This window comes from Elephantulus edwardii, unplaced genomic scaffold, assembly GCF_000299155.1.
Source record: "Elephantulus edwardii isolate Elephantulus edwardi_28Jun2011 unplaced genomic scaffold, EleEdw1.0 scaffold00122, whole genome shotgun sequence".
NCBI lineage: Eukaryota > Metazoa > Chordata > Mammalia > Macroscelidea > Macroscelididae > Elephantulus > Elephantulus edwardii.
The window spans coordinates 3,946,135-3,959,193 of NW_006399872.1; the positions used below are offsets into that span (position 1 = coordinate 3,946,135).

Consider the following 13,059-nt stretch of genomic DNA (forward strand, 5'->3'; position numbering starts at 1 on the left):
CCAGGGAGGGGTGGGCAAAGGAAAGGGGAAAGATCCCATGTGAAAAACAACATATATTAATTTTATGAACTTTGCATGTAAACCAGTACACAATTTTTAAAAATTTAAAAAAAAAAAACAAACACAACAAACTGATTCCACCTGTGGTGACTCGATGAGTGTCAGGGTGAACCTGTGGCCACATGGGATTTTTCAATGGCTGATTTTTTCAGACATAGATCTCCAGACCTTTCTTCCAAGTGCCCTCTGGGTGTCTTGAACTTCCAAACTTTTGCCAAGTGTGTTAACCATTTGCACCACACAGAGACTTTATCTCTCTCTCTCTCTCTCTCACACACACACACACACACACACACACATACACATTTCCAATCATTGTTTTAGCTTTAATGTGGTCTCTTCCTTGATGCTTGTCATAAACATCTCACAGAAGGTTTCTCCAGTCCCAACCTTGATTGTGTTGCTAATGTTGGTCTCATCACCCTGTTTAGTCACATGGCTGCTTCTCTTTGTAGTTTGAGAGACTTAAAAACTCACTGCTGTCTGGTTGGAACTGACCCACAGCTGACCCTCCATTGATTGTCTGACGCTGTAAATCCCATGGGAGAAGATTACCTATCTTTCTCCCAAGGAACATATGGCAGATTAAGACCACTAGAGAGGCGAGGTCTCTGAGTTAGCTTCCTACGGACTATGCCTCGAGAGCTTTGTTCTGAGGACCAGAAAGCCAGAACTTGTCTTCTATTGCTCTGTACTTTCAGTACACAGCTTATGTTGATTTTGTTGTTAGGTGCCATCAAGTCAGGGACAATCCATAGCATCCCCAGATCTGAACCCTTTCCTACTCTGGGCAATCCTCACAATCTCTGACACACTAGAGCCCATTGAGCAGTCACTGGTCAATCCATCTGGTTGAAGCTCTTCTTTCTTTCCTACCCTCCACTGTCCCAAGCTTAGTGTCCCTCTCAAGGAATAGCCTCTTCTAGCAACATCCTTGCCCCCAAGAAACATTCTGGCTGTACTTTCTCTACGACATATTTGTTTGTTCTATTGGCAGTCCATGGGATGCTCAGCATTCTTCTCCAACACCACAGTTCAAAGGCATCGTTCTTCTTCTGTCGTCCTTATTCATTGTCCAGCTCTCAGATGCATAGCAAGTGATTGAAATGACCATGGCCTGAACCAGACACACCTTAGTCCTCGAGGTGGCATCATTAGTCTTCAATAATTTGGAGAGATCCCTGACTGCAGACTTTTCCAGTGCAGTAGATCTCCTGACTAGCTAGTACCAAGGGTGTTAATTATGGATCCAAGTAAGATGAAATTGTTGACAACTGCAATATGTTCTCCAACTCACAGTTTATGAGTTGTGATCAATTCGTTGGCAATAAGGAATTTGGGGTTTGTGTTTGTCCAGCTAGAATGACTGATCTAAGTTTCTACTCCATAAGTTCTGAGAAAATGAACCAGGAATAAACAAGGGGACTGTGCATGCAGCCACCATTACCGAGTTCTTTCCCTTGTGGTGGCACTATTTGACCACGTTTTCTGTTGTTGTTGTTCTGTATTAGGCACTCTGATTGTCCTGAAGCACCCTTATCCGAGGAAAGTGGAAGAGCCTTCCATTTACGAATCTGTGCGAGTTCACACAGCAATGCAGACAGGAAGAACAGAAAACGATCTTGTGCCCACTGCTCCTTCTGTAAGTGACTGCCAACTTGACCACAGCACTCTCATTGTCTACAAGTGTTAAGTACAGCAAGAGCAAAATCCTCGTTTCCTAACTACATATCTTCACATACAAATTCTAACTTAGAATATAAACTTTGGGCAAGGAAACAAGGTGACAGGTCCATGGCTCATTCATCCGTCTAGAGTAAATGTGTAAACTATACAGCGCAGTAGTGAGAGAATTGTAAATACTTTTTAAAATAAAACCTGAATTCTCATCCTTAGCCAAATAAGCTGATGATGGAAGAGGCTGACTAGATTGCTATTTCTGGATAAGGTTCTTATATTGAGAGGGTTGGTTTGTTTACAACTGCTTATAGTAGAAAAGTATTCTCTGTATATATTATAAAATCCTGGGGTGTCATAATAGCCTGCAGGCTTTTCCCTTCACTGACTGATGTGTACAGAGAGACAGCAACTGCACATCTCTGGAGCTCAGGGCACGGTTTCGTTTGAGCACAACTGGGGCACTCATTGTTCTTCTGAGATTCCATTTGTGTTTGTTCTGTCAGCTGTGACCCACAATCATTTCCCCCTTTCCAGCAGTCCCTCCTTTCACTATTCTCAAGGCTTCACCATTTTTCTCTTCCCTGACTGTTGAATACTCCTTGTGGAAGTGACCTGGATTTGCACAGCTGAAAAGAGAACAATGCTCTGATGAAAGCTCAAAAAGTACTTTTAGGTAGCAATCATTACACTTTAAAAATAGTCACTTGAGGATGTTCAGTTACAAATGATATTAAAGCATGTGTCCCTCCTGTGCTGGCAGTTCTTTTCCTACTCTGCCACTATAGAACTCTTTATTTAAGAACAGATTCATAGCATGCCGTCCCTGATTCCCTGATGCAAAGCCCCAGTGCCTCTCTCTTCATTATCCTCCTGTACTCTGCTCGCCTCTCACACTTGTCAAGTAGAACGTGCTTCTCTCTTTCATGTGTATTCCTCTAAATATGCTCCTTCTCCCCTTCCTAAATTGGGAAGATTGCCAGCGCTGGCATATACAGTCATCCTTCAAGACAAGTGTTAGTGATCAATATCTTCCAGGAAGTCTTCCTTGAACCCCTTAGTAGCTTCTATTCAAAGGCTGCTTTTCATGCTCCAGAGCCCTCCCTGCTTACCTGAAACTGTCATTAACAAACTGCTAACATTTAAAAAGGAAATGGTTGCCATGGAGTCAAGTCCAGCTAATAGGGATTCTATGGGATGTGATCTTTGCCAGGACTTTCTTCTGAGGTAACTCTGGTTGCATACTTTTTGATTCATAGCTGAGCACTCAATAGTTTGAGCCACCCATGACTCTTTACTGTACCACTTATAGTTATGTGTTGTCAAGTAGATTCATACTCAGAGTAGCCCTGTAAGACAGAGTAGGACTTCCTTGAGCACTTCCTAAGCTATCATTGTTACAGGAGTAGATCACTAGGTATTTTCCTTCTTGGAGCCACTGGTTGGCTTCTAACCACTAACCTTATAGTTTACTGCTGAGTGCTTAACCACTGTGCTAACAGAGCTCCTTTACACATTTGCAGGTAGCATGTTGTTGTCATTTGCCTTTGAGTTGGAACTGACTAATAAGCTGACCCTCCAGGAAGAGATTGTCCATCCGTCTCCTGAGGAGCTGTTGGTGGCTTTGAACCACCTGCCTTTGGATAGGTAACACAGCTCCTTACCAGCTGACCACCAGAGCTTCCTTTCAGGTAGCATAACTATAACAACCTGCAAATATGTCTGCCTTCTTGACCAGCTTGAGACTTCCTAAGAACAGACAGCATAGCTCTTCCTTGTGGTTTTATAACTTAACCTGGTTCATGAACCATATTAAGCATTTGTTTTTATGCTACATCTATTTAAAAATAAAAATCCTGGGATATACTGGCTTTGATAGAGTTCAAGCAGAAAATTCTCAGAATGAAAAAAAAAATTGAGGAAAGTAGGATGATAAGTAGACTAAGTTAAAAAAAGACTAAAGCCTAGATAAAGACTTAACCCTCTGATTCTTGTTTTCTAATCAACAGTCCTCTCCTAAGCTTCCTCTTTACTCTTCCTTACCCAACCACCAATCACTTCAACGTCACTCTCATGTGGGTTTTCAGTTTGACTTCACTTTCTCCTTCTGCTACACTTAACATAACTGTCTCTACTCACAGCCAATCAAATCCTATCACATATACTATGTGTGTCTAAACACACACTGCCAAACAATTGGAGAAATGGAGGTCACTGGGTGACTCAGTTCCCTGTGAGGATGTAGTGTTGTGCCTATAATGCGACCCAACGGCCCTTCTCTCACTCAATCTCTGTTTTCTCACATTTCTGGTCTCAGACTCTCTCCAAGCCCCCATACATGTGATTCTGCTCTGCAGATCCATGGTTAGGTCAGGGATGGTGTATTCTTGGGTCCACTAAGAAATGAGAACAATATGAAATGAAGCAATGAGTGTTTTACGAGGCTCAACTTGTGAAATTTATTAACACTTTTATACTAAAATTACATGCGTCCTATTTTCAGTATTAAAAATCCCCTCTCTTTTAGGAAATTATGATGATGGTGTTAGCTTAAGAAAAATTTAAAAGACCCTCCTTGGTACCGACAGAATATGCCTCTTTTTACATATTAAAAGAACCTTGTCTTGGAAACCGCCGGAGAGACACCATCTTTGCAACTATGACCTCACCAGATCATTGGAGCTGGTACTTTTTAAATTGTGTTATGTTTATTTGACAAAACAAAAAGTTACCTAATAGTTCTCAAAACTTTGAAACTTCCAAATTGCTGTTCCATCCACTGTAGAAGTCTGATAACCATGGTATATCGCACCTCATCCAGAGCAGGTAAACTTGCCTCTTAATGGCCAAGAAAGGGAATCATCCTTTTCCCTCCCAACACTGACCTTATTGGTAGCCTCAGCCATTCTTCTATCGATTCCTTTTGATGAAAAGAGCAGGGAGGCCCAGTGGGGACAGTGCACAATGAGAAGCTCATGAAAGTCATTTTGCATTAATATGGACAGAAAACTGTACAGGCTTTCTAATCATTTCTGTAATAGTTTTCATTACTCCACAGTAACAAGCCATTGATATCTTGACCAGCATGGTCAGGGAAGCTGTCTGGTCCAGGAAACATGTCCTTGCTTCTTACTGACTGTACATGTTCTTAGCCTTCCCTGATTTCCTGCATTGGTCACATTGGTGCTGTACCTCCATCTCCAACCTGAAAACCCTTCTGATTCTGCCTTTTCTTTTGAACTGAAGTTCTTACTCAATCTCTGGCCATGGAGAAAGAGAACTAGGTTCTGTTTATAATAAAATGAACTTCTTGCTTGAAGTGAAAGTGAAAACAGATGTCCTGTTGCTCAAAAACACCATGCATACTTCTGTAATACTGTTTATTACCTTTTGGCAACTGTGTGTTGGAAAAAAAACTATCATTTTGTGAAAATGATAAAGTTGGGTTTGAGAGAGAGATAAAAAATAATTTCCTTTCTTGTGAGGACTATTTTAAACCCTGGATACTTGTCAATGCCTAAGACCAAGGCCCTGCCCTCTTTGAACTTATATTAAAGTGGGGATCACAGGCCAAGACCAGAGTAATAATATAAGCCAGAGAGTAAGAAGTCATAAAAAGAAAAATAAGAAGATAAAATGAAAATAACATAAAACCTGGGGGAAGAGAAAGCAGAGGAGGCTACTTTGAAAAGGAAACATTTAGCAGATCCCAATAAAAGGAAGGACGGACTCATGTCAAGATTTAGAAGATGATATTCCAGGGAAAGGGGACTGTAAAAAATCCCGACGTGGGAACCAGATTGCAACAAGAAGGACAGCATGCTGGTGTCAAGTAAGTTAGATGCAACCAAGTAGCAAATGCACTTATTGAGGTAATGAGGGCATGGATGGGAGTAGAGTTCTTCAGGAACTGGGACTTTCCAGCTTGGGTGCTTGGATATTGGTGAGTGGTTTTGGCTGTCACGTTGTGAATGGTAGCATTAATGGGTGTCAAGAACTGAAAAAAATAATAATAAAATAAAAATCTAAGACTTTACATGTAAACTAAAAATTCATCTGTTTCACTTTCATGGAAGACTCAACAGTCAAGGTCATGGATGAACCTGTTTGTTACTCATAGTGAAGAGAGCTGCCTGGCACGCACACACACAACAGGAGGCAATACAGGAGGGAAACTCTGAAATTGTGGTGGTGTTTTCTATTGTTATTAGATCTCATCGACTCATAGAATTCCTCTGAACAACGGAGCTGAACTCTGCTCTATCCTGTGCCATCCTCACTCTCTCTGCCACATGTTAGCCCACTGCTACAGTTACTGTGTCAATCTATCTCATTGAGGGTCTTCCCTTCCCCTCCTTCACTTTTCTGAGCATCATTTCCTTTTTGAAGGTCTGGTTGCTCCTAACAACATGTCCAAAGTATATAAGACAATGTTTCATCATCCTTTTCTCTAAGGAAAATGGCTTGCACCTTCTCTAACACATATCTATTTGTTCTCTTGGCAGACCATGGGATGTTTCGTTCCATTCCCCAGCACCACAACTCAAAAGTATCAATTCTTCTGTCATCCTTAATCATTGTCCAGCAACAACAAACATAAAAGTAGCCAACCCAAATATTTTATAATAGACAGTAGGAATGTGAATGAAGACACTATTTCGAGCTTCCAAGGCTGTTTGCCTTATAAATATGCTTTAAAGTTGGTCTGAAACAAGGAACTGTTAGTACCTTGCTTGCAAGGCATACAGAAATGAGAGGAAATGTATAGCAAACTGTTTTGCAGCAGTCATGGAGACTAAACACCCTGCAATGTTGTTGTTGTTGCTATGATGTGCTGTCAATTCACCTGCAATCATTGTGACCCTAAGAACAGCAGCTCTGAAGTTGGCCTTGTCCTGAGCCAGTCTCACTGACTCTGACACACCTACTTCCATTACACCAGTTACTGTATCAATCCAACTTATCCGGGGTCTTCCTCTCTTGCACTGTCCCTCCATTCTTCTGAGCATGATGTCCTTCTCCAAGGTCCAGTCCCTCCTCGCCACCTGCCCAAAGTATGTGAGACAGAGCTTCAAAACCCTAGCCTCCAAGGAGAAAATTGGTTTCACCCTCTCCAAGACAGACCTATTAAAAAAAAAAAAAAAGACCTATTTGTTTTCTTAGCAGTCCATGGTAAGTTCAGCTCTCTTCTTCAGCACCACAACTCAAAGGCATCAATTCTTCTGTCATCCTTAATCATTGTCCAGCTCTCTGATGCATAGCAAATAATTGTGAAGACCATGACCTGAAACACATTGCAATATGGAGTAAAAAAATTATTATTTTCCAGTATAGCGTGTGTGTGTGTGTGTGTGTGTGTGTGTGTGTGTGTGTGTGTGTGTACCGTCAAATCAGATCTGACTGGTACAGGAGGAGATTGTCCCTCCTTTTCCCAGCAGAGCATCTGGTGGATTCGAACTGTGTGCCTCTGGGATTGTAGTTGGAGCTCCTTGCCACTAGGCCACCAAAGCTCCCCTTATACCTTTTTTATAAAGCACTAAAAGTAATGTAGGACATGGTGAGGAACTTAATTTTGTTTTAAATATTGAAGAGAAACACAGTGACAACTTTGTGCAATGTAAGTGTTTAAATTGCAAAAAAAATCAAAGTGGAGACAAAGTTGGAGATAGAGACAAGGAAGCCAGCTGAGAGGGTCCCCTAGAGTAATTTTATAAAAAGCAGTCCAAGTAAGAGATGTCATTAATTTAAAGTGGAGGTGGGAAGGTAAAAACTGGTCAAATTTAGAATATGTTTTGAAGGTAAAAGGAATGATATTTAATGAATGTGGTTTATGAAAGAAAGAGCAAAAAAAGGAAATAGTCCTGCCATTTACTGAGATGCTTCAGACTGTAGGAGGAAAGAGCTTGACTGATGGGGGGAAAGAGTTTGGACATGTTTGATATGAGGTACTGATTAGAAATTTTGGTAGAAGTTAAATGAGATAATCCATTTAGGGTCTGACACAGAACAAGTCATATCTGAAACTTTAGTTTTCTGAGCTTCTCTCTTGTGGCATTTGACATTCTTAACAATTCCTTCTTTCAAAAATATCTGTTTCCTTTACTTCTGCAACATGTTCCTTTATTGTTATCTCTTTGACATATTTTGTAGTTCCTCTTTTTGTATACCACCTTTGCATGTTGGCCCACTCAGTATTCTGTCCTTGAAGTTTCTCCCCACAGTTAGTATTTCCATGCCTATCTTTACAGTCTTTTTTTGGGGGGGGGGAGATTGAGAGGAAGGATAGATGATGGATAGATGGATGGATGGATGGATAGATAGATAGATAGATAGATAGATAGATAGATAGATAGATGATAGATATAGATGATAAATAGACACATAGATTTTATAATATTTTCATTTGTAAATAGTTACACTTGTGAAAACCAACTTCCATACCATTGCAGTCTTTTGTTTTTTGCAGTCTTTGACAATCCATTAAAGTACACTTCTTAGTACTGCATTATTTGAATGTGTCATACTGTTGTTGTTGCTGTTAGGTTCCATTGAGTCGAGCGCTTGGGATCCCATAGTGACCCTCTCCTATCCTGTGCCACCATCACATTTCCTGACACACTAGAACACATTGCATCAGTCACTGTGCCAGTCCATCTGGTTGAGAATCTTCCTTTCTTTCTTTGACCCTCCACCTTTCCGAGCATGATGTCCCTCTTTAAGAAATAGCCTCTTCTAGCAACAAGCCAAATGTGAGATGAAGCTTTATCATCCCTACCTTTAAAGAGCACTCTAACTGCACTTCTTCCAAGATGTATTTGTTTGTTCTTTTGGCAGTCCATGGGGTATTCAGTACTCTTTACCAACACCACAGCTCAAAAGCATCAATCCTGTTTTGTCTTCCCTATTCATTGTCCAGGTCTCAAATATTTAGCAAGTAATTGGAAAGGCCATGGGTTAGGTGCTGTCAAATCAATTAAAACTCATTGTGACCCTATGAACAATAGACCTGACCCTTGCCCTCTCCTGTGCCATCCTCACCATCTCTGATATACTCAAGTCCATTGTTACAGTCACTATGTCAATCCATTTTGTTGAAGTCTCCTTTTCTTTTTTGGATCCATCACCTTTTCCAGCATCATATCGTTTCCTCTTCTGACAACATGCCCAAAGTATGTGAGCTTCACTGACTGTGCCTCTAAGGAGCACCCTCTTTGTACTTCTTCCAAAACAGGCTTGTTTGTTTGGCAATCCATAGACTATTCAGTACTCTTCTCCAGCACCACAAGCCAAAGACATTGATTCTTCTTCAGTCATCCTTATTCATTGCCCAACTTTCAGATGCATAGGAAGCAACCGAAAATCTCATGGCTTGAATCAGCTGTACCTTAGTCTTAAAAATAGAAATTGTTCTCCAGTGAAAAATCACATATATTGTGTCATTTTGTTTCTTTAGTCTTCAGTTTGGAATACTTCCTCAGTCTTCTCTTGACTTTAACAGTTCTGAAAGAGAAAGGCCAGTTATCTTGTAGGTTGTTCCTCAATCTTCCCCTGTCTAGCATTAACTAATGATTGGATTGAAATTATTCCTTTTTGTTAGGAATACCACAGCAATCAAGCTTTACTTGTCATGCGTCATCTCGGGTGGCACAGGATTTCCGTTTGTCCCATTAGAATGCAAAAATTTGAACTAGATTTAAGGTGGTGTCTGATTGCTTTCAAATCACGTTGTTCCCTTTGTTACTAGCAAATATTTTGTGAGGATATTATTAGGACTGTGTAAATATCCATTTGCTCACTAAACTCTTATCACCAATTCCAATAGCCATTGATATTTTTCTTGACAGCCTAATTATAGCTATGATTTTTGTCATCTGCTGATTCTCTGATTTACATATATTATTTAAGGAAATGCTTTTTATTCTTTCTCCTCATTTATTCAGTCATTTTTTATGCCAGTGGGCTATACTTGTGGCTAATTATTCATTTTTATTCTTCACATTTCCCTCACTTTGGCCAGCTAAAGGCCTTTTAAAGCAGCAAGATGTTCCAAGCTTATCTTGAACTTATGTGCTCACTTCTTAAATCATCCATTTCTTCAAAAAGTTCCCCTAGTCTCCTTTCTCATTTGTAGAGTGTAATTTTATAAAATAAGATTTGAGTGATAAGTAATTATTACTGAAATGCTACTATTCAAGCCTGCTCAGCACTAAGGAAATATGGATGGATGCATAAACGTATTATTGTTGTCATAAAGTGCCACTGAGGCAACTACAATTCAAAGTGGTCATATGAACAATGGATCTGAACCCTGCCCTCGTCTGTGCCATCTTCATCACCTCTAACATATTCGAGCCCACCATTGGAGTCACTTTGTCAATCCATCTCCTTGATAGTCTTCCCTTTCTTGGTTGACCCTCCACCTTTCCAAGTATGGTGTCCTTCCTTTTCCAAGAACTGGTCCCTCTTAACAACATGCCCAAAACACATGAGATGAAGTTTCACTTTCATTGTCTCCAAGGAGCACTTTGGTTCCAACTTTTCCAAAACATTGTTTGTTTTTTTGGCAGTCCGTAGAATATTCAGTACTCTTCTCCAACACCACAACTCAAAGGCATCAGTTCTTCTTCTGGTGTTGTCAAGTCAGTTTAAACACAGAGCAACCCCATGTGTCACAGTAGAACTGCCCTAAAGGTTCTCTAGGTAGCAGAGTTGCTGAGAGAGTTTGAGGCACCGATTTACCCTGAAACCACGATGGCTCTTTATGCATGTATATATGTATTATATATACACACATTTACATATCTATTTATTGATTAACCTATGATTTCACAGTGATTAGGACTGATGCCTCCAATCCCAATCCAATAACACAACATTCATTTTAGGTTTCCTCTAGTCATATCTCTTAACTCCCTTCTCCTGTTAGTGAAGAATATGGCTTCTATCAATCTTACCAGTCTCCAACTATTGCAGTCACTACCCTCTCCTATACTGCCAACTCAGGCTCCAACATCACATTCCAAATCACTGCTATAACTGCCCTTATCAAAGACGTCTACGAGTCAACTCAGCCATTGACACTATATATGCACTAAGACACTACCTCCACCTTTTTGAGTGGCAGCCCTCTTCACCATGTTCAGGCTTCATTGTCCACCAGATGCCTACCACAGGCATCAGACACAGAGACGCTATTTGAACCCAATTTGGGTTCCTTCACTATGCATTATTTAGTTCTGTCGAATTGGCTTTACGTCACAGTGACCATATATACAACAGAATCAAACCCTCCCTGATCCTGCACCATTCTCAGAATTGCCGCTCTACTTGAGGGCACTGTTGTAGGCACAATGTCCTTTTCCAAAGATTGGTCCCTTGTAATAACATGTCCAAAGTATCTCAGACTTTGTCTCAGTAGCCTTACTTCTAAGAAGACAAATGCCTTTCAAAACAAATGCCTTTGTTCTTTTGACAGTCTGTAGTAAATTTCATATTCTTCACCAACACCACAATTCAAAGACAGACACCAATTCTTCTTTAGATATCCTTATCCATTGTCCAACTTTTATGTGTATATGTTGTTGGTGTATACTACAGAGAAGGAAATGACTCATAGCTGATCCTCCAGAGAGTTTTTAGAAACAGTTAATTGCACAGGAGGCAACTGCCATCCTTTTACCTCAGAAGAAGGTGGTGGATTCGAGTCACATGCCTTTGAATTAATTGCAACACAGCTTCTTACCCCTAGGCCACCAGAGCTCCCTTATGTCCATATGAGGTGACACAAAAGACTATGGCTCAGATCAGGGATACTTTAGTTCAGGTGACAGGTGTACAGATTGACAGGTGTACATATGTCCTCTTTATTCCTAGTCCCAGACTGCAATCCTCTTGCCCACTCATAACTACACCTTCCTTGCTTTATACCACTTAATGGCTTTTAAAATATATTATTAAGAAAAGCAAGGAAACAAATCAGCAGGCTAGCAGTTAGGCAGGGTGGCAGGAAGGAAAGAAGACTAATCCTTTCTCTTTAAGCGTTTATACCTTTACTGTTACAGATGATAGATTTGTGGGGTTTTTTTTTTTTTGTAAATCTGTTACTTTTTTTATCTTACTTCCTGATACATTGAAGAAATTGAATATTTTCAGTAATCCTCTCTCCAGCCTCTATTTATCTATCAAGCTCTTGGAGAATGACTACATTGATAACATACTATTTCAATGAGGGTAAGGTAGAATTCTTTGGCTTGATTTCAAGTAATGATTCTATGAGAATCTTCAATATAACAATTTTGTCATTTATTTATTCTATGCAAATAATAACCATCAAAACCTCCACATATTAATTTTTGACTTTTCATAAAAGATGGCCTAAATTAAATTAAAAATAAATCACTAATTATGTGATATCAAATTACCAATTTCATTTTAACATTATTTGAATGGGCACCTGAAAAGTTTATCATATCTTAATGGCACAAAACATTTAAAACAAGCAGTCATTATATCTTGCTTTAAATATTTTTTTCTCTTTTTTATGTGGTTGTGGTTGTTCCTCTTTTTTACATGGTAGGGAGAATTTACATTACGGGGGAAAAATACTCTGGAAACTCCCCATAAAAAGAACCTTGGCTTCAACCAAGTCATTTCCCAGTTTTTATTCTTTTTTCTTGCTAATATCGGGCATATTGTGATATAACGTAAGACAAAATACCTTACCAAGAATTCAACTTATTCAGAAATATATTAAAAATTTCTTAACTTTAGTGTCCTTGTGCAAATTTCTATTTATGCAATTCACACAACTTCCCTCTATTTTTTACATCATGTTGTTGTTGTTGTGGTTATGTGCTGTTTAATTGAGTACGACTCATCGTGACACTATAAACAATAGGTCTGAAGCCTGTCCTATCCAGCACCATCCTCATCATCGCTGACACACCTGAGCCCATTACTACCATCATTAGTGCTAGTTAAGTATGTGATTTTGTTTTTGTTAACCTTAAATGAATAATATGGAGGTTAAAAACGAATGGGTCATTATCCTTTCAGATTCTTTTAGAAGCGTCAAGTATATATAAACCGATGTGCTTGAACATTTGCTCCACGGAATATGAGCCTTTAGAGATTATATATGTAACTCAGGAGAGATTGGAGAACATTATGCTGGGTATATTAACTCAATTTCATACTGACAAATACTTCATACAATAATTATTAAAATAGAAGGATAAATAATAAAACATTTACAAATAAATAAACCATATAATTTTACTTAAAAATTAGTTTTGCCAGTGTGTGTGTGTGTGTGTGTGTGTG

The 13,059-nt window shown here is 39.5% G+C and overlaps 1 protein-coding gene across 1 annotated transcript in view; it reads left to right on the plus strand.

Moving 5' to 3' along the window:
• Nucleotides 1-13,059, plus strand: part of DAPP1 (dual adaptor of phosphotyrosine and 3-phosphoinositides) — a 90,704-nt gene that overhangs the window by 64,230 nt on the left and 13,415 nt on the right. Inside the window, exon 4 of the mRNA XM_006893110.1 lies at nt 1,572-1,702. Coding sequence (XP_006893172.1) covers nt 1,572-1,702 — 131 coding nt within the window. The remainder of the gene's footprint in view (nt 1-1,571; nt 1,703-13,059) is intronic.